Here is a 22,500-nt window from a genome sequence, read left to right as displayed (position 1 = left end):
GGAGGGTAGCACTGTCATCAACATTCCTTGTAAGGGGAATAGGCTTTTGTGCAACTTGTATTTTGTGTGCGCGGTGTTCTAAAAGTCTTATACAAAGATATTTGTATTTTACATGTATATATATATATATATATATATATATATATATATATATATATATATATATATATATATATATATATATATATATATATATATATCAGGCCCCGCGTGAAAGGTTGGTCCTTAACACCGGCTCTGAGGGGGTGGGTGGGGTGGGGTGGGGGGGGGGGGTCAGATGGTGCGACGTCACACTTTTGCATTATACAAAAGCAATGTTAGAAAACGAATTTAAGACGTTATTTCGCGTTTTAGAAAACTGTTTTAATAAATTGCAATAGGAATTGATTAAAAAAACTCTATTTTAGGCAGAGTTCAGACAAGATTTTGGAAAAACATCGATGTTTTAAGAAAAATTCAACTGCAATTTTGAGGGGGTTTTAGGCTGAGGTGTCCCGCCATTTAGGGGGGGTTCTGGCTTTTTGTGACGATGTGTGACGGAGGGGAGGGGGGAGGTAAAAATCGTGAAAAAAAAGCGCGACGTCATTTATGGATGACCCCTTATACTTTATTTAAGAAAATCTGAACAAACGACGTTAAAATCAAAGTCTATTAGATCTAGATCTTAGATCTAGAATTAGAATCTAGATCTATTTTATTTTTATATGTTGGGTTTTCCATCTCATTTTCTATTTTTTTCTTACTTTTTATAAGGCTTTTGTTGGGTTATCGAGGAACATAAAATATTAGGGCGTCTCTTGTTTTTTTCCCCTCTATTTTAAAAATCAACTTTAAAAACAAAATATATTTAGGCCTAAATTAGATTATTTAGGTTATTGGTCCATTAAAAACAAATTACTTATTATATCTAAATGTTTATCTAGACTGCATCTAGAATCTAGATCTAGATCTAGATCTAGCTCTCGGCCTAGCTCTTGATCCAAATTTATTATATTCATGTTTTTAATATTCTAAGAATTTTATGACGTTGCTTTGGATCGACGACATTTCCGGCGCTGTGCAGGTTCCAAAAATAGTCTAGAGTAAGATTGTTTGAGTGAGTGTTTACAAACAGGGACTAAAAAAATTCTAGAAATGTAAGTTTACCTTTGTTATTTTAAATATCTTTTGACAGACTAAGATTAGACATTATAAACACCGTGTATGTCTACGTATTTTAAAGCTTTATTGTGAGCATGAAAAATAAAATATTGAATAAAAATCGTTTGGTCTGAGGTTGAAAAGAATGAAAAAATGTCGAAGACGACGGGTGGGTGGAGGGGTCTGGGGTGTTGGACTGCGGCTCACAGAGTTGGGACTTTGAAAAAAATTAATCAAAATAGTGACAGATATTTTAGTTAGATGTAGGCTATTTTTTAGCCTAGAATCTAGCCTACTTGACTAGAATCTACTTGTTATTTTAAATTTTAGGTAATCTATCGTTTTAGGTAGGCCTACGGCCTACGTAAAATCGCCCGCGACTTGTAATGTGAAAAACAGGTGACTCCTTAAATTTTAATAATTAGGCCTATTTCACATTTTGAGGAGGATTTATGTTTTTTAAAATACAAAAATCTTTTTCTTTCCTTGTTTCATTTATGTACCTGTTTTTAAACAATCGAATTAAAACTTTTCCATAATAAATGAAAACTAGCGATGTTTCCAACAGATGCAACCATGCTCATTTACTATAGCAGCCATCTTAAGTTTTATTTTTATAAGCTTACAGCGCGAGATTCAGGGGGAAGCCACTCTATTTTACAAATGGCTGCTGTGTATATATAGCAAATCTTGCTCTCAGACACTGCTGTTTAAATTTAAATCCTGGCCTACATCGATATATTTAGCCATTAATTTAGGTTTATTATTCATTTATCTATAATATTTGACACAAACATATGACAACATACTTCTATTAAAGCCTTGACAATGAGGTAACATTTTCGTACATTAATAGCCGTGGGCGATTTTACGTACCCAAAACGATAGATTACCAAATTTTAAATTTACTAGGCCCACAAATCCAAATTTGAATACATAGTTTAATAGGCTCTACAGATCTAGATCTATATTTCTAGCTGCTAGAGTCTAGACTAGTTAGAATTTATTATAGTCACATAAGGGTCATCCATAGATGACGTCACACTTTGTTTGACGATTTTTACCCCCCCCCCCCCCCTCCCCTCCGTCACACATCATCACAAAAAGCCAGACCCCTCCCCTTTAAAATGACGTCACACCTCAGCCTACAACCCCCCTCAAAATTGCAGTTGAATGCTTTTTAAACATCGATATTTCTCCAAAATCTTGTCTGAACTCTGTCAAAAAAAGAGTATTTTAATCAATTCCTATTACAATTTATTAAAAAAGGTTTTTTAAAACGCGAAATAACGTCTAAAATTCGTTTTCTAACATTGCTTTTTTATAATGCAAAAGTGTGACGTCACACCATCTGAACCCCCCTCCCCCTCATCACACACCGTCACAAAATTACGGACCCCCCCTTACCCTTCGAGTGTGACGTCATTTATGGACAATCCCATAGCATAGATCTACTTGACTTTTCAGTTGTGACTGTGTTTGATTTAAAATTTAATGTTAAAAACACACATCAAAGCTTGGAGCTTTGTGGTCAAGTAGACATGTGTGTGGCTCTTGTACTGGATGTTGCTGGTTGGAACCCCTCAAATCATACTCAAAATCTTCATACCTTTGGCATTCATTGTATTCCCAGTCGGCTGAGAATAGCCCCAATACAGACAGGGGATAGCCTTGGTTGGTGACCTAGCCTAATTATAAAAGTGACTATAAATAATCTATATTGACAGTCAGCTGGGAATATTCCAACAAATATGCCTATTCACTGTTGACTGGAAATCTAATAGTGAGTGGAGAAAAAGTCACAGAGGCAAAAATTTTTGTCAGAAAAAGGTCACTGAAATGTAAGAAATATTTCAATTAAGGTCTGTCAAGCCACTTGTTGAGAATTATTAAATTTTGCTTGTTTATAAATAATATAAATGTGGGTAGTGTATTTTTAGTAAGATATTTATTAACTATAAAAATAATTCTTATCTCCTTAACCATTAATGTCCCATTCATTCTACCAAAACTCCACCCATGACGGCCCGATGTAAGGAGCATAACTCTGTATGATCAAGTGAATAGTTTCACAAAATATTTGTTTTTGTCTAAATGAAATTAAAAATTAAGATAAAAACTACTGCTTAATGTTGGGAATAAACCTGGCTTTCCAACAGTATTAAATAGAATATATTATATTCGGTACAAGTACAGAATAAAAATAAAAAATGTCGGAGAAAATTCAAAACAGGTCATTTTCGGTAGTCAACTTTATTTATTTTTGTCTAAACAACTATGCATCGAATTTAACAGTTAAATATCAATTTGGTTATGTTTAAGATATATAATTCATAAAATACATGCCTAGATACGTTTAGAGGCATTACTTTATTTTATTTTTAATATTAAATCTACTAAAAATAGGACAGATGAGTCTAAAATTTCGAGATAGAAAGAAACTATTATTTTTTATCTTTCAAAAGCGCCATTGAAATTAGAAGACCGGAAAAGGATGCTGAAACAATCCGACTTCCTGTTTAGTTAAAAATTAGGATTTGTAGGCCAAATTTTAATGAAACAAATTTAATTTTTCTATGCGTATTGTAAGCGGGCGGCAGCGGGCGTTACGGGACATTAACGGTGTCGGGCGGCAGCGGGCGTTACGGGACATTAATGGTTAATTAAGAATACTATAACATAATTTACACAGCAGCCTCAAATTTTGTTTTTTGAAAACCTAATAGAAAAATTAGTCATAAAAGAAATTATGCCCATTATCTTTTGTGTGGTTTTCATCACAGGCCTTTCCTCAGTTTGCCTTGTTCGTCCATATTGTGTAATGTTGACGATTGTGTCAATACAGGTTTTGTACTGTGTTGGCTTCTTTTTTTGATCCTCTGCTTTGTTATGTAATGGACTTGATAAATTTGGGAAGTAAAGGTAGTCGATGTACTATTTTGTTATGAGCTGAGGACAGCAAATCAAATTAACCATTGTCTTCTTCAAATTTCACAATGAAAACTTAGTAGATTGGAACTTACTATTGTATTCTAATTAATTCAAATATAAGTAAATAGACTGAAAATATTTTGCTTTAAAGCACTATCAGTAGCTCATGAAGGATGATTATCCTCACCCTCACTATCCACTTCTCCCCCCCCCCGTGAAAGCAGCCGTCTGTGACGACAGTTTACACACAACAATGAAAAATCAAGCAGAACTTATTTCCCTCCTTAGTTTCAAATAATTTAAAAACTAAATTGTCTGCCCCTAATGGCTATCACTAATTCACTTGGCGCTATAGTTGTAAACAGCTCACCAGACTGGTGGGGTGAAGGTGGTAGAAATATAGGGTTAAGCATGCTTGGAGAGCGAGGGAAATGGAGGTTCGGCATGGTCCCTCCATGAAGAGAATTATATATATATATACTAATGATTAATGGTATTTCAAATGACATTTCTTGATTTTTACTACAACATAGGCCTTTGGCCCAAAACCTGTTTACAGAGGTTGTATTGTACTGATGCAAAATTGTTTAGTTTGAAAGTTAAGATACCATGCACATATTTCATAAAACAAAAAGTTGAGATTTTATTTTACCTGCAAATACTCTTAAACCATTTTTATACATAAATTCACCCTGATATTCATACTTGGGTGCTACAAGACTGAATTTTTAGAACAAACATTTTAGAATTAGAAAATAATGAGACATTTTTAGAAAAATCAAAATAACTGTAAATCAAGTTCTTAAAATATTCATCCAGTCATTTAAAATGTAGTTAATATATGATTACAGAAAATCATGGACAGTGTTAAATACCATTACTTTATACCACCACCCACATCCCATCTATATATATAATTCTCTTCATGGGGACTATGCGAGACACCATGTAAACTCACGTAGTTATCCACCGGCTCTCTAGGCATATAGCTACCACCACCACCATTCTGGTGAACTAAGGTTCCCCCTGAATGTTTACAATCGGGTGAATCAGTAACGTCTATTAGGGGCAGGGGCAGATAATTCAGCTTTTAAACGATTTGAAACTAAGGAGAGTGAAGAAGTTCTGCTTGATCTTTTCATTGTCATCCGTAAACTGTCGTCACAAACGGTTGCTTTCACGGAGGGGGGGGGAATGGATGGGAGGGTAGTGTTGAATTCACTAACTATGAAGTACTGAAAAGTAGAAAATTAAAATGCCGCGGGTCAGCTTGTATAAATAAAATGTGTTAATTTTAAATGCACAAAATCTTAAACTACAATCCCACCTCTTTGTATTATACAAGAGCACACTGCTTGAAGCCACAGATGGACAGAGATGGTGTTAATAATTAAAGGCTCAACAAGAATAGGGAGAACTGAGATTTTAGTGTCCTATGTTTCACCTATCAGATCACTTAACCCTGCTGACCACTAAGAAGAAAGCATTAGTCAAACAGAACTCTAGAACCCAATAACCAAGTAGTCTATATTTGCTTGGTGTGCATTTGTAACTATGTGTAAGGAACTATGACTATTTTTCAAACCAGCTTATATTAAAGCAGTTTATGTTACCTTTTATATTATTATTTGTATGATAACATTTCCCCATGCATGATTGCTGTAGAAGTTATTTTCATTGTCAAGTGTTCATACTTTAACATAGGGCCTACTTGAATGTTTATCTATATATATAGTGCTTTCTATTTTTTTAATGGTAGATCAGGTTTATTACTGTATAAATATTAGAACTGCAGTGTTGAATAGGACTGAAATGTCAGGTGTTGTAAACTGCCGTCTTGAAAAGTTATTACAGGTGTTGTAAACTGCTGTGTTGAAAAAAGATTAATTTTAACTGTTGTAAACTGCAGTGTTAAAAAAAAATATTGTATTTTCAGATGTATTATTGTAAACTGCAGTGTTGAAAAATATTGTAATTTTCTGTGTTGTAAACTGCAGTGTTGAAAAAAAAATTTGTGATTTCAGGTGTTGTAAACTGCAGTGTTGAAAAATATTGTCATTTTAAGTATTGTAAACTGTAGTGTTGAAAGTACCAAAACCTGAGTTGTTGTAAATATGCTACAGTTTCACCTGTGGTTCTCTAGCAGAGCCTGCCACCAGTGGGATGTCTTGAGATAAAGCAGACAATCATTTGACACTGAGTTAAAACAACTTTCTCAGCATGGCGCAGAATTAGACCTCAGTTTCTTGTGCTGTGTTGTCTACTCCACCTGCAGTAATAGATGTTCTGTGGTCCCCACCCACCCTGCTCGTTTGGTGTGTAGCTGCCCCATGGCAACCTTTACGTGCTACATGTTGTGTTGGGGGCACCAGACCGAAGGCGTGCACCTGTGTGATGGCTGTCACCAGCTGATGGCCAGAGCTTTGTTTCTGTCTGCCACGGATAACTTGTGGGATCACCACATACACGTTGTGGCGTATACAGGTAGAGGTCGTTTAATAATGACTCACTCTGCAGCAGTACCGATTTATGCGCAATTTAAAATTGGGTAACCTGAATTTGTTTTGTCGTGTAGTTCTTCCACAACTCTTCAGACAAAAGACCTATAATACATCATAACTAACTAGTACCTCTCTTATGCGCTGTTTATTATATGCACATTAAAGTGCATTTTTGCGCGTGCACTAATGGAATCTAAAAATAGATGAGTTCGCCATACCGATAGCCGTGAGTCAGCGAGCTGGGATAGGGGGGCGAAGAACTAAATTTGGATCAGCAGGTTTCTTCCTTCATACCTAGACTCTCCTGAGTTGCCTCTCCGTGAATGAGTAGTCTCCCCGCTCTGTATTTCGCTACACGTCAGGAGCGCCAGTGGTGCAACTTTCATGTCCGTACGAGCCCATTTAGCGCACACTTAAGGTCATCCTTGGCACACCGGACCTAATTATGATTAGCATTGATTAGCGTGACATGCCATTTGATGTGCCCGAGTGTGCTGAATATCACCAGGATGTACCTATCATAAGTGAATACGTCAGAAACTAGTGAGTTGTTTTTCTATCAGTTTTTTGTTGGATACTCGCCATATGCAGGAACACGTAAACAACAACCCGTGCTAATACAGGGGTGATTTCATAGCACGTACTTGATGTGTCTCATGTTTGATTGACAGTCCATGTCAGCAGCCACAGCTTTGTGTCAGCTGGTAGATCCAGGTGGGTGGGGGTGGCTCTAGGTATTCACACTTCACCGTTTGCAGGATTTGTACATTGGTTCAAATATTTCATGAGTGACAATTAAAAAAAAAGATAAGACGATTTTTATTTGTGTTACACTCTATTTATTAAACTCAATTCCATCAGTACTCTGCCGGTCAATCTAATCTGGTCACGACTGACTCATTGTCTTTATTGGATGTTGCTTTTCTAATACTTCAGCGGCTAGTTTATAATGCTACATTAATTTGAAAACATTGTTTAAATAGCACTTGTTCCATGTATCTGAACGGCTACTTGGATTCTCGTATATTCACCGTGGACAATTTTGACATTTAGATCGTGTTAACTGTTTCATCTTTGATGGGATCATGCGTCCGTTTGTGTGTGTGTGTGGGGGGGGGGGGGGGGCAGAGGTGTATGTTTGAAAGAAAACTTACATTTTAAAAAGAAAAAAAAAACTGACAGCCCGAGGAAGGTCGGTGTAAAGTGGCGGCATTGAAAAGTTTTTAAAAATATTTTTTCCCCCTTATGCCGCAATATCTGTGTGTGGGTGGATCGGTTTGTCGTCAGGTAGTATCTTGACCGAATTCTTGTAGAGCGATTACTTTCAAATTTTACAGATAAATACTTTTTTCCGACGACAGTATCTAATTTTCGATTCAGTTATTAGACATTAAAAATTAATGTAAGGACTATTAAGATATATATTTAATAACATGGGAAGGCACCACGGATGTAATTATTAGCGATCACTCGATAAATAAGTCAAGTAATAAAGCTGTTCTTTTTAGGAATTTTTTTTTTAGTTTTGTTGGGTATCGACTTACTTAAAAGTAACCGGAATGGAAAGAATACTTTACAGTACTTTTAAAAAAGTAATATCAATTTATTCTTACAATTCTTTGTTACCAACATACAGAAAATAAAAGGTCTAAAAAAACTCTTTAATAATAAGCTTCTTTTAAATGCACTGAAAATGAGAACAATAATAGAAACCTTTTCTTTCTGTAGATTTGTTTGTAAAAGCGTTGGTTGCTTTTGTATCCAAAAAGGTGATACCCCCCTCCTTAAAATAGCGACCAACATTGAGTGAGGATACACGTAAAATGAGCCGTCGTATTGGCACGCTACCCACATGTAATCGGTGCCCTACCCACCGTTGAAGTGGTGGTGCCTTACCCTCGTTCAATCGGTGCCCTACCCACCGTTGAATTGGTGTTGCCCTACCCACCGTTGAATTGGTGCCCTACCCACCGTTCAATCGGTGCCCTACCCACCGTTCAATCGGTGCCCTACCCACCGTTCAATTGGTGCCCTACCCACCGTTCAATCGGTGCCCTACCCACCGTTGAATTGGTGCCCTACCCACCGTTGAATTGGTGGTGCCTTACCCTCGTTCAATCGGTGCCCTACCCACCGTTGAATTGGTGGTGCCTTACCCTCGTTCAATCGGTGCCCTACCCACCGATGAATTGGTGCCTTACCCTCGTTCAATCGGTGCCCTACCCACCGTTGAATTGGTGCCCTACCCACCGTTGAATTGGTGGTGCCTTACCCTCGTTCAATCGGTGCCCTACCCACCGTTGAATTGGATCTTGACCGAATCACGTGTGTGTAACTAGGTGTACCTCCCCATCTCCCAACACTATTGTAAGTGAGCCAGGTATCTAAGCACTGAGGTTGTTTGCGTGTTATTTTTAAATCAGTCGTTTGCTCACCTCCTCATCTTTCTTTACCACTTACCTACGATAATTACATAACCTGTTCAACGAATTAAGCGCAATGTTTTCAGTTTTCAGCAGCGTGGGCGGTGTCTAAAATTAGTTTGATCTCTGTTGTATACCCGTTAGCCAGGTAGAGGTGGCTGTTGTTGAGGTGTGAGCAGAGACCAACTGGTCCCAGCGAGATGGCGGTTCTCGTGCTTTGTTGATGGTGATGGTGGGGCACTGTTAAACCTGTGATGGGGGGGGGGACGACTGTAAAACCTGTGGTCGTGGGATACTGTGTAAAACCTGTGCTAGTGGGGACACTGTATAAAACCTGTGATTGTGTGTGTGTGGGGGGGGGGGGGATTGTGTACAATATGTGATGGTGAGGCACTGTGCTGTGATGGTGGGGCACTTTAAAATCTGTTGTGATGTTGGGGCACCATTTTTGTAACTTGTAGTGATGTTGAAATACGATGTGTAACATGTGATGATGTTGGAATACGATGTGTAACCTGTGGTGATGTTGGGATACCATTTGTGTAACTTGTAATGATGTTGGGGTACGATGTGTAACCTGTGGTGATGTTGGGGTACGATGTGTAACCTGTGGTGATGTTGGGGTACGATGTCTAACCTGTGGTGATGTTGGAATACGATGTGTAACCTGTGGTGATGTTGGAATACGATGTGTAACATGTGATGATGTTGGGATACGATGTGTAACCTGTGGTGATGTTGGGGTACGATGTGTAACCTGTGGTGATGTTGGGGTAAAATGTGTAACCTGTGGTGATGTTGGAATACGATGTGTAACCTGTGGTGATGTTGGGGTACGATGTGACGATGTGTAACCTGTGGTGATGTTGGGGTACGATGTGTAACCTGTGGTGATGTTGGAATACGATGTGTAACCTGTGGTGATGTTGGGGTACAATGTGTAACCTGTGGTGATGTTGGAATACGATGTGTAACCTGTGGTGATGTTGGGGTACAATGTGTAACCTGTGGTGATGTTGGGGTACGATGTGTAACCTGTGGTGATGTTGGGGTACGATGTGTAACCTGTGGTGATGTTGGGGTACGATGTGACGATGTGTAACCTGTGGTGATGTTGGGATACGATGTGTAACCTGTGGTGATGTTGGGGTACGATGTGACGATGTGTAACCTGTGGTGATGTTGGAATACGATGTGTAACATGTGATGATGTTGGGATACGATGTGTAACCTGTGGTGATGTTGGGGTACGATGTGTAACCTGTGGTGATGTTGGGGTAAAATGTGTAACCTGTGGTGATGTTGGGGTAAAATGTGTAACCTGTGGTGATGTTGGAATACGATGTGTAACCTGTGGTGATGTTGGGGTACGATGTGACGATGTGTAACCTGTGGTGATGTTGGGATACGATGTGTAACCTGTGGTGATGTTGGGGTACAATGTGTAACCTTTGGTGATGTTGGGGTACGATGTGTAACCTGTGGTGATGTTGGGGTAAAATGTGTAACCTGTGGTGATGTTGGAATACGATGTGTAACCTGTGGTGATGTTGGGGTACGATGTGACGATGTGTAACCTGTGGTGATGTTGGGATACGATGTGTAACCTGTGGTGATGTTGGGGTACAATGTGTAACCTGTGGTGATGTTGGGGTACGATGTGACGATGTGTAACCTGTGGTGATGTTAGGATACGATGTGTAACCTGTGGTGATGTTGGGATACGATGTGTAACCTGTGGTGATGTAAACTGTTCCACCTTTGCTTGTATCGATGAGTACGTAGTTAGTATTGCGTCGTGCTTTGTTTTTTCTGGAACTGGCTGGAACATTTCTCACGACACGCCCCCGCCCTGTTTTCTATGCTGCTGATATTGTGTAACTTGTTGCTGTTGTATCCTACACATGAGCTTGCAGCCAACTTGTTCTTATGAGATGAAACTTTATTATCGATCAGCATTACATGCATGCTCTTAATGTTGGTAGCTGATAATTTGGTTCAAGCCAGAGTTTTAGATTCAAGTGTCAGTGTACGGGTTAAATGGATTTATTGTTTATGTTTCCTGTGTTGCGTTACAGCCGTTTAATGTGCTCACGGCAGGTAGGTTATTCATAGCTGGCTTTGCTTGTGCTTTTTACCTGAGTGTCGTCAGCAGCATAAGCTTGTGTTAAGGCTACGGTGGACAGTCGTTTGGTGCTTGTGTTAAGGCTACGGTGGACGGTCGTTTGGTGCTTGTGTTAAGGCTACGGTGGACGGTCGTTTGGTGCTTGTGTTAAGGCTACGGTGGACGGTCGTTTGGTGCTTGTGTTAAGGCTACGGTGGACGGTCGTTACATGCTTGTGAACGAGGTGACGGTCATTACTTGCCTTTGTTAAGGCTACGGTTGACGGTCGTTAAGTCCAGTTTGTGTTAAGGCTACGTTGAACGGTCGTTAAGTCCAGTTTGTATTAAGGCTACGGTGGACGGTCGTTAAGTCCAGTTTGTATTAAGGCTACGGTGGACGGTCGTCTAGTCCAGTTTGTATTAAGGCTACGGTTGACGGTCGTCTAGTCCAGTTTGTATTAAGGCTACGGTGGACGGTCGTTAAGTCCAGTTTGTATTAAGGCTACGTTGAACGGTCGTTAAGTCCAGTTTGTATTAAGGCTACGGTTGACGGTCGTCTAGTCCAGTTTGTATTAAGGCTACGGTTGACGGTCGTTAAGTCCAGTTTGTATTAAGGCTACGTTGAACGGTCGTTAAGTCCAGTTTGTATTAAGGCTACGGTGGACGGTCGTCTAGTCCAGTTTGTATTAAGGCTACGGTGGACGGTCGTTAAGTCCAGTTTGTATTAAGGCTACGGTGGACGGTCGTTAAGTCCAGTTTGTATTAAGGCTACGGTGGACGGTCGTCTAGTCCAGTTTGTATTAAGGCTACGGTTGACTGTCGTTAAGTCCAGTTTGTGTTAAGGCTACGGTGGACGGTCGTTAAGTCCAGTTTGTATTAAGGCTACGGTGGACGGTCGTTAAGTCCAGTTTGTATTAAGGCTACGGTTGACTGTCGTCTAGTCCAGTTTGTATTAAGGCTACGGTGGACGGTCGTTAAGTCCAGTTTGTATTAAGGCTACGTTGACTGTCGTCTAGTCCAGTGTGTTCACCACAGCCAGTTGCCTGTTGCGTGTGAAAACATTTCACCGAGTGACAACCCAAACAAACGATCACGTGATGCTATCAGACAACCAATGCCCGCCAATCAGTAACACATCGGTTGTGGCAGGTTTGGTAGGGCTAGGCCTAATGAATGGAGTGTGCCGTGTATTTGTGAGCCGGGCTAGACAATGTCGCACGTCGTGTCCCAATAGCTGAGCTGTGCTGCCTTATCTGTGGCCCACCACGACTCTCGCTATCACGTGTACCAACAATCTGTCTTGTGAGCTGCCCTAAATCAGCTGGCGACCTCGGCAATACACTGGCATTGCTTTACTGTCACTGTAAGTCATTACAAGTGTAAGCTAATGAATGTACAAGTCATAACGCGTGTTTATTACACTTTTACTGCTATTACTCGCACTTGGCCAACACTAACACAGTACGTCTTTTATTTATCTCACAGTTCACCGTAGTTCCGCTTCATTTCATCTTCGATATCTCACCTGTCTGTATATACGACCCGAGTTTACTGCCAATTATTGATTTTCTTTACTTTTCTGGAATGCTCCTATTCTAGATTACAAGGTTAGACTAGTTTACCTTGTGACTGAATCTCGCAGTTTAAATTCACCTCCTGTTTATTAAAGCCCATAGGGGCTCTGTCCGACTAGTGGTCGCAGGTTTCAGTTTTTTTCACACAGTGGATCCATTTGTTGCTGGTATGTAGCAGATCAGTTGGTTTTTCTCTGGTTTAAAACTCGGCTAGTGTTAGGGTCTAGTCTTGTTTAAAAAAGTTTGGCGTTTGTGCTTCAAACTTTCGTATCGTGTCTGAGACCTAGATTTAGTTGTTCAGCTATCCTCATGTTCTAAATCCCTATCCAGCGTATTTTAAAAACCATATCTTAATGTGACACGAAACTTTGTAAGCCACCCTTCTACTTCACTGATCCTAGCTAGCCTTTCTAATCGTCCAATGTTTACCTAAGTTGTCCATCTATTTATAGAAGGCTTTGTTCAATCAAATAAAAGCAGCTTAAGTACTGTCAAACATACGCTCAGCTGTGTGGTGTTCTGTATCCTGGGGTTGCATGAAGTTCACTCAATAATGACAATGATTGATTGTTAAGTGTTTAGTTTGATCCGCTTTTCACCAGTTTGATCTAAAAATGTACTTGTTTTTGTCAATAGGTGGCAGGTTTCAAAACTCATTTTTTGTTTTCCTACCTGAGTTATTGTTTAATAAAAATTATTGTAATGAGCTGTTGGCGTGTATATCATTTTCTTTTTAAAATTTACTTCTATTCATTTCTCTCATGTAGAAAGAGTATATGCTATTAATTTCGTAACCCCTGGAACAAGCTATTTTTAGAAACAGGGAAATTAATCCAGTATGCAAAAAAGATGAACAAGTTTACCTAGGTTTTCTCCCATGAGCCAAAGTGTGGCATTTTACTTGTTGACCTGGCCATCAATCAGTGAATGGATTGTATCATCTGCCAGGATGAATTTAGTATGGAAATAGTTGCTGTGTTTTTATCTTATAAAATTGTTTTATCTCAATTCTATTTTAAACTTTTTAATAACAAAGAAAAACTAAAGAGTAAAACATTGAATGACTTGATTTAAATGTTACTGAACAATCACTTTGGTCACACATTTTATATAAAACCACTGTAAATTAATAACATTTTTATTTTAACTATTATGCTGGAATGAACTAGTAAAAATAAATCACAGTAAAGACCCTCATAAACAAGCAGCTCAAATCCAAGAGGTTAGGGTTGGGATAGAGCACATGACAACTAACCCAAAGTCTTGAGTTTTGTTCCTCAACTTGATTCCAGTTCCTTAGGATATCCCTGAGTCTATCCAACTCTGTTGTTACATTAGGGAAAGGGATAATATTTAGTATAGACAAAGTTTGACAAGAATCCTTGTTTTTACAAGCTTTTATTTAACTCACTTCCTCTGTCTGTCGTCAGTCTAGACGGAAACGCAGGAGTGAAAATTCGGACAGTTCTACTTGACCGACACGATTCACAGTTGGCACGTGGGTCAAGACATGAAGACAATGCAATCTGAAACTAAATTTGACTTAATTGGATGCCTAATTGATTTTTTATGAATTAATTAAAATTTGGACCGAATTAGTAGGCATGTCTAGCCAACCACACCACACGCGTCATCAATAGCTGCGCCATCACGACCACGTAATGGCTGCGTTCAAAAACCATTGCGCGCCTACTGAACGTGATATTCAGTAGGCGCGCAATGGTTTTTAGTCATGTAACTCTATTGTAGATAAAACATGTAAAGTACTGAAAAAAAATTCATAAAAAACGTTTTAATAACAAGCTTTTATGTAATGATGCACTAAAAAGTAGAAAATAAATTATAGACTACTATTTAAATAACTATAAAGAAAAGCGTGGGTGTCTTCCTTAACATTAGTAAAGGTATCCAATAGATACTAAAGTGACCCACGCTTTTCTTTATAGTTATTTAAATAGTAGTCTATAATTTATTTTCTACTTTTTAGTGCATCATTACATAAAAGCTTGTTATTAAAACGTTTTTTATGAATTTTTTACAAGCTTTTATTTAACTTGCTTCCTCTGTCGTCAGTCGTCAGTCTAGACGGAAACGCAGGAGTGAAAATTCGGAAACTTCTACTTGACCGATACGATTCACATTTGGCACGTGGGTCAAGACATGAAGACAATGCAATCTGAAACTAAATTTGACTTAATTGGATGCCTAATTAATTTTTTATGAATTAATTAAAATTTGGACCGAATTAGTAGGCATGTCTAGCCAACCACACCACACGCGTCATCACCTTCAATAGCTGCGCCATCACGTAATGGCTGCGTTCAAAAACCATTGCGCGCCTACTGAACGTGATGTTCAGTAGGCGCGCAATGGTTTTTAGTCATGTAACTCTATTGTAAATAAAACATGTAAAGTACTGAAAAAAAAATTCATAAAAAACGTTTTAATAACAAGCTTTTATGTAACGATGCACTAAAAAGTAGAAAATAAATTATAGACTACTATTTAAATAACTATAAAGAAAAGCGTGGGTGTCTTCCTTAACATTAGTAAAGGTATCCAATAGATACTAAAGTGACCCACGCTTTTCTTTATAGTTATTTAAATAGTAGTCTATAATTTATTTTCTACTTTTTAGTGCATCGTTACATAAAAGCTTGTTATTAAAACGTTTTTTATGAATTTTTTTTTACTACAGGATACTACCCAAAGTAAAGAAAAAAAACATTGCATTTTTTTGTAGGTAGCTTTTTTGGTTTTAAGTAGTAACATCCAGTGCTTTACAACAAATTGAAGAATCTGAGCTCAGTCATTGCTCTAGTTAAAAATAATGCAAAAAGATTATAAAAAGCTATTCTACCATTTGAGTTGTGTATTTTACTCCCATTTTTCCAAAGGTTTTGTTAGTTGATCACCCAGTGACCTTCTGATCCCACCCATGCCAGTGGCAATACTGCTACTCTATCTACTTAGGTGAAATGGCAAACATTTTAGTTTGGTTTTTATTGTAAACAGACAGGGCACATCCAAAAGAAATAAGTTTATAGACCTTTCTTAGAAACTGAAATAACAAATGTAACAGGTAAATACAATGTGCAAGTAAAAGGTACCCACTACTGTCTTCAATGCTTTCATGAGCTTTAACATTTTATAGACCTAACCATGATGTTTGGTTAGACCTAACCTACATGTTCGGTTAGATCTAACCATGTTTGATTAGACCTAACCTAGACAAGATCAGTGACAATATTATAAAAAATGAAATAAACATGAAAAGGGTCCTGCCCCTTTTTTTTTCAATTAATTTACACTTGTTAAAGCTAGTAAATTATTTGTTGAATAGAAGTTATGAACTGTGTAGTTGAGGCTTTTCATAATTTGATGTGCTCATTTTTATTGCTTATTTCTTTTACCTGTTAAAAACTAATTGAATAATGTCTAAACTCTGGACATCTGGTATACTTTTCTTATTTAAAAAACACACTGCATTGTTAATGTTATCTGTGCTGTGAAAAGCTTGTGAATTGCTTGTGTTATATTTTCATATATATATTTTCATGTCAATAAAGTTAAGTATTTTCCCTCTCAGAATTAAATTGTACTTGATAAAGAGGCGTGTGAGTGTCAATCAGTGGCGCAATGCCAGCCACAAGAAAAAGTGATAAGAGCTGTTACTATGAGGTGTTGGGCATTGAGAAAAGTGCTACAGAACAAGATATTAAAAAAGCGTAAGCAGTCTTTCTTAGTAGTCTAAATAATGTCAGCTGATTAAAATTGTTTTTGATGTACAACTGATTGATTTATGTCAGATTTATGACAAATTAACTCTGAATTAACTATAGCTGAATAAAGAGGATGTGATTATCTCCCTACTACAGGTATAGAAGATTAGCGCTGAAATGGCACCCTGACAAAAACCCAGAGAACAAAGATGAGGCCAAGAAAAAATTTCAAGAAATTTCAGAAGCATATGATATACTCTCAGACAGTAAGTACAAGTGTCTTCTGTAAGAAATAAACCAGAAGCATATGATATACTCTCAGACAGTAAGTACAAGTGTCTTCTGTAAGAAATAAACCAGAAGCATATGATATACTCTCAGACAGTAAGTACAAGTGTCTTCTGTAAGAAATAAACCAGAAGTATATGATATACTCTCAGACAGTAAGTACAAGTGTCTTCTGTAAGAAATAAACCAGAAGCATATGATATACTCTCAGACAGTAAGTACAAGTTTCTTCTGTAAGAAATAAACCAGAAGCATATGATATACTCTCAGACAGTAAGTACAAGTGTCTTCTGTAAGAAATAAACCAGAAGTATATGATATACTCTCAGACAGTAAGTACAAGTGTCTTCTGTAAGAAATAAACCAGAAGCATATGATATACTCTCAGACAGTAAGTACAAGTTTCTTCTGTAAGAAATAAACCAGAAGCAGACAGTAATTACCTGTTCCCTCTGTAAAACATTTAGCAAAAGATATTTTCTTTGCTGTTGTGTGACAAAACTTTGCTTTGTTTCAGAAAAAAAGCGCGAGGTGTATGACCTGTATGGGAGAGATGGCGTGCTAGGAGGACATCACCACAGAGGGGATGAAGATTTTAACTTTGACACTTCTGGCTTTGGAAACTTCCACTTCCACTTCAGGAGTCCTGAAGAAATTTTCAGAGACTTTTTTGGCACAGATGATCCATTTGCCAGCTTTTTTGGTGGTACGTTCAAACAGGAGATAGTTTTATTGGTATCATACACAGACACTTTGCTCAATGATTAGATACTTAACATTTTTAAGCAAGCTCAAGCTGAAGGTTTATTATAAAAAAAATCATGTTCACAGTCAACCATGTCACCTGACACATAAATCCTATTATCTCTCTTCTCTGTATACAAAAGTCTTCTGTTCATTACAGGGGGGCAGATGGTTCTGTTTTCTTGTTTATTTGCAGCTTTTTATTGCAGGTTGTAAATATAGATGTTTTGTTAAAACTGCTGGACTTTTGTTAGAGATAATTCATTTTTTGTTGTAGTTTTCTCCTTGAGGAGAGGTTTTATTTAGTTTGCACTTGAAGTTGCTTGATTTGGGGGAATTTATTTGAACACTAACCATTTATCTGCAGTTGCTCGGAGAAATGGCAACACATTCGAATCATCTTTTCCAGGGTTCCCTCAGGGGAACAGCTTTGCCTCGTCCTTCTTCTCACAAGATCCATTTGCCAGCTCAGGGTGAGTACCTCTCAATGTAAGCCTCTGAGTTGCCAGGAACAATTGTTTTGAATTTGTTCTGAGTTGCCAGGAACAGTTGCGTTAGAATTTGTTCTGAGTTACAGGATCACTGTTGCAGGGTTTTTTCCCTTGTTGGCTATGTGTACCACAAGCATGCATGGTTTTATTTGATCACTTTGTTGTTTTTGTTAACTCTTTAAGCTTGATCAATTTTTACTTACATTCACCAATTTGACTTTAAAATTTAGCTAAAATCTCCAGAATATATGAGGAAAAATTGCATGAATTTGGTTAGCTTCTATGTTTTAAAAGACATCTTAAAATTATTTGGTTTTGAGGATGATCCTTGTTTTTATATTGTTGCTTATTGTCTAAGAAGATTTCTATCAGTGAAACTAAACATAGAGGAAGCCCCCAAAACAGCAAGTATAAGATTTTCAGCTAACCAAAGCCAAATAAATTTGAAGTAGTTGTTAGAATCTAATTCCAGGGTAAAAATGTTATTGGTATTGTATTTTAAGACTGGTGGAAAAATGAGCGCAGGATTTAGGTAGTCCTAAACTAGGTAAATGATATGCTAAGTTCAGGTTTGCTTAACTGTTATATCTCCTTTGTAACTTTTATAACCTAATGGACTACTTTATCCTTTGACAAAACCTTTGAGTAGCAAAGAAAAGCAAAACTTTTAAAATGAATCACCAGCAGTAAATTTTGGTATCCAAAACCTTGGTCTGCCATGTGGTGTCTTTCCCCTAAACCTTGCATTAGTGGATAATGAGTTGATGGAATACATTTGTATGTCAAAATAATCATGTGCTTGGTGCAAAGGCGCATAAAATCTAAACAATTGTAATATACAATATGTCATTAAACATATTCATTTAAAGCCTTTATACATTTTCAGTAATATGCTACATCATTTTTATTTATTAAGGTATAGGCGGTAAAATTTTTCATTGTACCTATTTAGTTATGATCCAAAAAATTTGCCATTAAACTTATTCACTTATTAGCTACATTAAACAGCTCTAGCTGCATAAATTGTCATTTAACTTATTTAGTTATTGGCTGCATAATTTGTCATTTAACCCATTTAGGATAAAGGCTTATATTTTGTTTTTTAATCTAAAGTTATTATTAAGAGCTGATTGCTCCAGTTAGACTGTTTGTAACTCTAATAAAAGTCTACATTTGCCAACTAATCCTGTCTAACCTTAACAGTTTTTCATTAACTCTAAATTGACCACCACCAATGAATGGGTGAAGTTTATTTAACAACTGATGTTTATACCATTCTGTGTTAACTGTGTTCCCATCATTTCCTAAAGCGTGCTCCATGTTGTCAGCTGTGTTAAAATTTCTAAAGCGTGTCCAAAATTTTGATACGATGGTTATCAGAGACTCTTGGTCCTCACTTGAGCATTCTTACACATTTTGTGTGGTATATGAATTTGTGTGAATTACCTCTTTCTATTACATATTTTTGGATACATTTTATAGATAAGTGTAATGTTTAAATTGTTGATATAATACTAAAAAATCAAAGTTAGCTGTCATTGTTTAAATTGTTGATCTAGGCTAAACAAATGTCACCCTAAACCAAAGACAAGTACATTACCTTAAACCCAAGCTTTATGTATTTACATATAGCAAGCTAATGCATGTTACTTTGTCCGCTATAAATTGGTCATCTCCAGAAAAAAAAGTTCAATCATTGTATTCTGACCCAACCAGGCATTCACCAATGGCTAGTTTTATTTGCACGAATTTCTCATTTCTTGACACTATGTCACCTGGGATTAATTAAACTAAATCATTAATCAACTGTAATAAGTTAACTTAAAGAGAAACTCCTGTCCTGCATGTAAATGTTCACCCAGTTTAAACCAACTGAAGACCAGCCTTGACCCCTTCCATCCTAAGTTAATCTATCATATGTGCTTGACTGCTTCAGCTTTGGTGTGTAGAGAGGGGGGATAGTTGTATGTTATTTATGGCATGGTGTCTGCATGTTTGAGGGTAGTTATGTTCCACTGCAACTCACTGGCTTATGTTGAGGTCATGCGGAGGTCGCTGCAGCCAAGGTTGGACATCTCCAGGACTGGTTTCACTTTTCAGTTTTGGTCGACCTTTGAGGCGGAGGCGGGGTGAACACAGTAGAGGCCGACTGGGTGGCCTCCACGTGCACCACACCCATCATCCCTTTCTGGCCTTCTCCCCACGTGTGCACTTTGGCTTTCCCATGATGTCCATGATGGCTGATCCTTTCTTTGGATTTCCTGGAGTTGGCGCTGGGTAGGATCAACATTTAAGTCTTAGGATCCTTTTTGCCCTTATAATCAAGAGTGATCATTAAATCTGCTGTTGTGTAATCCAGAAGTTTGCCTTAAATCAACTGTTAAGATTGTTGATGGTTTTAATGATTTACTAATAATTTAACATTGTGTTTACTAATCTTGTATGACTTTACTCACAAGATAGCATGAATTGGTAGGTATGGCTAGACTGAGTAGAGGAAGCATTTACTGAGCTATTCCAAGGTTTTATTTTGCCACAAGCAATACCACTGACAATAACAAAATAGTGTAGGAATACTTGTATCTGTAGAGACTATATCAATAAAAGGTGAACATTTATTGTTTGCTTGTCTTAACATGGCACTTAAATCAAGAGCACAACACGGTTTCAGAGCCAGATATAACAATGCTAGCCAGATATTGTTTTTATACCACTCTTTTTAACAGAAAATATTATTCATATAATTTCCTTTCAACACTTGGATAAAAAAGTGATCTCAACTGTATACAATTATTATAGCAGTTGACCATCTGCTAAAGCTTAATTAACAAGATTTTTTTTGTAACACATGACATGTGCTGTGAACTTTTTGCCACCTAGGGCCATGTACCTGTCTCTAGTAGATTTTCATGAAACAACTCAATGGCATTTTGTTGTAAGGGCATGTTGGCAGGCAATTGTAGAGGATGGTGGTTACATTTTGTTAGATGATTTGGCTAGATAGATTAAGGTTGGTAGTATTTCAATTTAAATGATTTGGCAAGGTTTAAGGTTTGTAGTATTTCAGTTTAAATATAGGTTAGATTTAAGGTTGGTAGTAATTCAACTTCTTTTTCATTTTTATCACTGATTCATGTCAACCACCCCTCTCCCTCCCATACACCCTCCATATATGTATTGGTAACTGTTAGTGATGGGTTAGGGGTTATTAGCTATTTAAAATTGTATGCTTTCATCCAAGGTTCTATTTTAAATTGTCAAATTATCAAAATTTTAAAAAATATATTATTTAAATTAAAATATTTCAGCCTTAAATGAATTTTTAAAAATTAAAGTAGGATTTAATTAGAAATTAAAAAACCTACATGTGTATAAGTTTAGTCATAATTTTAGAAAATACCATGGAGTTTGTATTAAAATGGAACGTTGATGGATTTTTTCAGAACTGCCCATTTCTCCAGCACAAGTTTTGGTGGTCCAACAATAGGGGGCAACTTCCGCTCCACCTCCACATCAACCAAAATAGTCAATGGAAAGCGTATTGTTACTAAAAAGTAAATTTTTTTATACATTAAGTTTTTTTATCAACTTAAAATAAGAAAAAATGTATTTAAAAATGTATAGTATTGTTACCAAAAAATAAACACAGCTATCATGAAAATGAGGCAAACTGTAATAAGACTTATTGAAAGAATTTTATTTTCATTTGTAGGGTGGTTGAAAATGGCCAAGAAACTGTGATGGTGGAAGAGGATGGAATTCTGAAGTCTAAGAGCATCAACGGTGTCCCCCAAGCTCTTGATGGCCCAACATCTAAGCCCAGCATTCGAGCCTGAAAGTGCTACTTTTTGTTTGCTGTTGTCATTGTAGTTTTCACTATAATATATGACTTTTTTTCACCAGGAATGAAACATAGTTTAAGTTGATTGCTTTAGTTTCAGTGTTGATTCTAGCAACATTACATATAGAAAAACAATTTGAGCTTTTATACTTAAATCACATTTAGCCCAAATGTGAAAAAAAAAACATGAATTCAGTAAGTTAAAACCCTGCAATACTGTATATATTTTTTCATATTATTTAAAAAAGCTTGTCAACAAAAGTGATTATTCCTAATTGTAAATTTGGCATTTTACATACTTCTTAGTATTAAAAAGCTGTTGTCCTATTGTATTGACATATCAGAGGAATAACTGAACAAGCTAAAAATTAATTTGTATTGTGGACCTTTGAACAAACTGATGCTGGCTTGTGTGTCTTGAGATATGGGTGTACAAATATATCACATAAAATCTTGTTGGTAGCTGTATTCATCATGTTGGGTTGTTGTATGTCTGGTGTGAGTGTGTGCCTCTGTGATCATCTGCTGGTCCATGTCCCGCTGACATTTGAAGAACCAATCGCAGCTAAAGAAAGTATCAGAAATGTAATGTTGCCTCTGTGTTGTATATTGTAGTCATGTACATCTGATTTATTCTATATGGTGTAACCATGCAATGCTACTCAAACATACATGTACCTTGGATAACACCTCTGGAAGTTATCAATAAATAAAACTCATTTGTTCATTGCAAATTTGATTC

At 37.1% G+C, this 22,500-nt stretch overlaps 1 protein-coding gene across 8 annotated transcripts; it reads left to right on the top strand.

Annotated features, from left to right (window-relative positions):
* Window positions 1-1,004: 1,004 nt before the first annotated feature.
* On the top strand, window positions 1,005-22,495 carry LOC131952819 (dnaJ homolog subfamily B member 6-A). 8 transcript variants are annotated; one of them, XM_059315684.1, is made up of 8 exons: window positions 1,005-1,136; window positions 16,262-16,400; window positions 16,551-16,660; window positions 17,200-17,388; window positions 17,836-17,899; window positions 20,018-20,194; window positions 21,361-21,471; window positions 21,630-22,495. In XM_059315684.1, the coding sequence occupies exons 2-8, from the start codon at window positions 16,312-16,314 to the stop codon at window positions 21,751-21,753; spliced, it is 864 nt and encodes a 287-aa protein (XP_059171667.1). In that variant the 5' UTR covers window positions 1,005-1,136; window positions 16,262-16,311; the 3' UTR covers window positions 21,754-22,495. The 8 variants fall into 8 exon arrangements, with proteins under 8 accessions (XP_059171667.1, XP_059171662.1, XP_059171670.1 ...); XM_059315679.1 differs by having other exon boundaries at window positions 17,794-17,899; XM_059315680.1 differs by lacking the exon at window positions 1,005-1,136 and adding an exon at window positions 6,886-7,115 and having other exon boundaries at window positions 17,794-17,899.
* Window positions 22,496-22,500: the final 5 nt, after the last annotated feature.

The sequence above is a fragment of the Physella acuta genome, unplaced genomic scaffold (assembly GCF_028476545.2).
Source record: "Physella acuta isolate Inbredline_101_S28 unplaced genomic scaffold, ASM2847654v3 ptg000890l, whole genome shotgun sequence".
Classification (NCBI taxonomy): Eukaryota; Metazoa; Mollusca; class Gastropoda; family Physidae; genus Physella; species Physella acuta.
The sequence above is the reverse complement of the archived record's forward strand: the minus strand, read 5'-3'. Positions and strand labels throughout refer to the sequence as shown.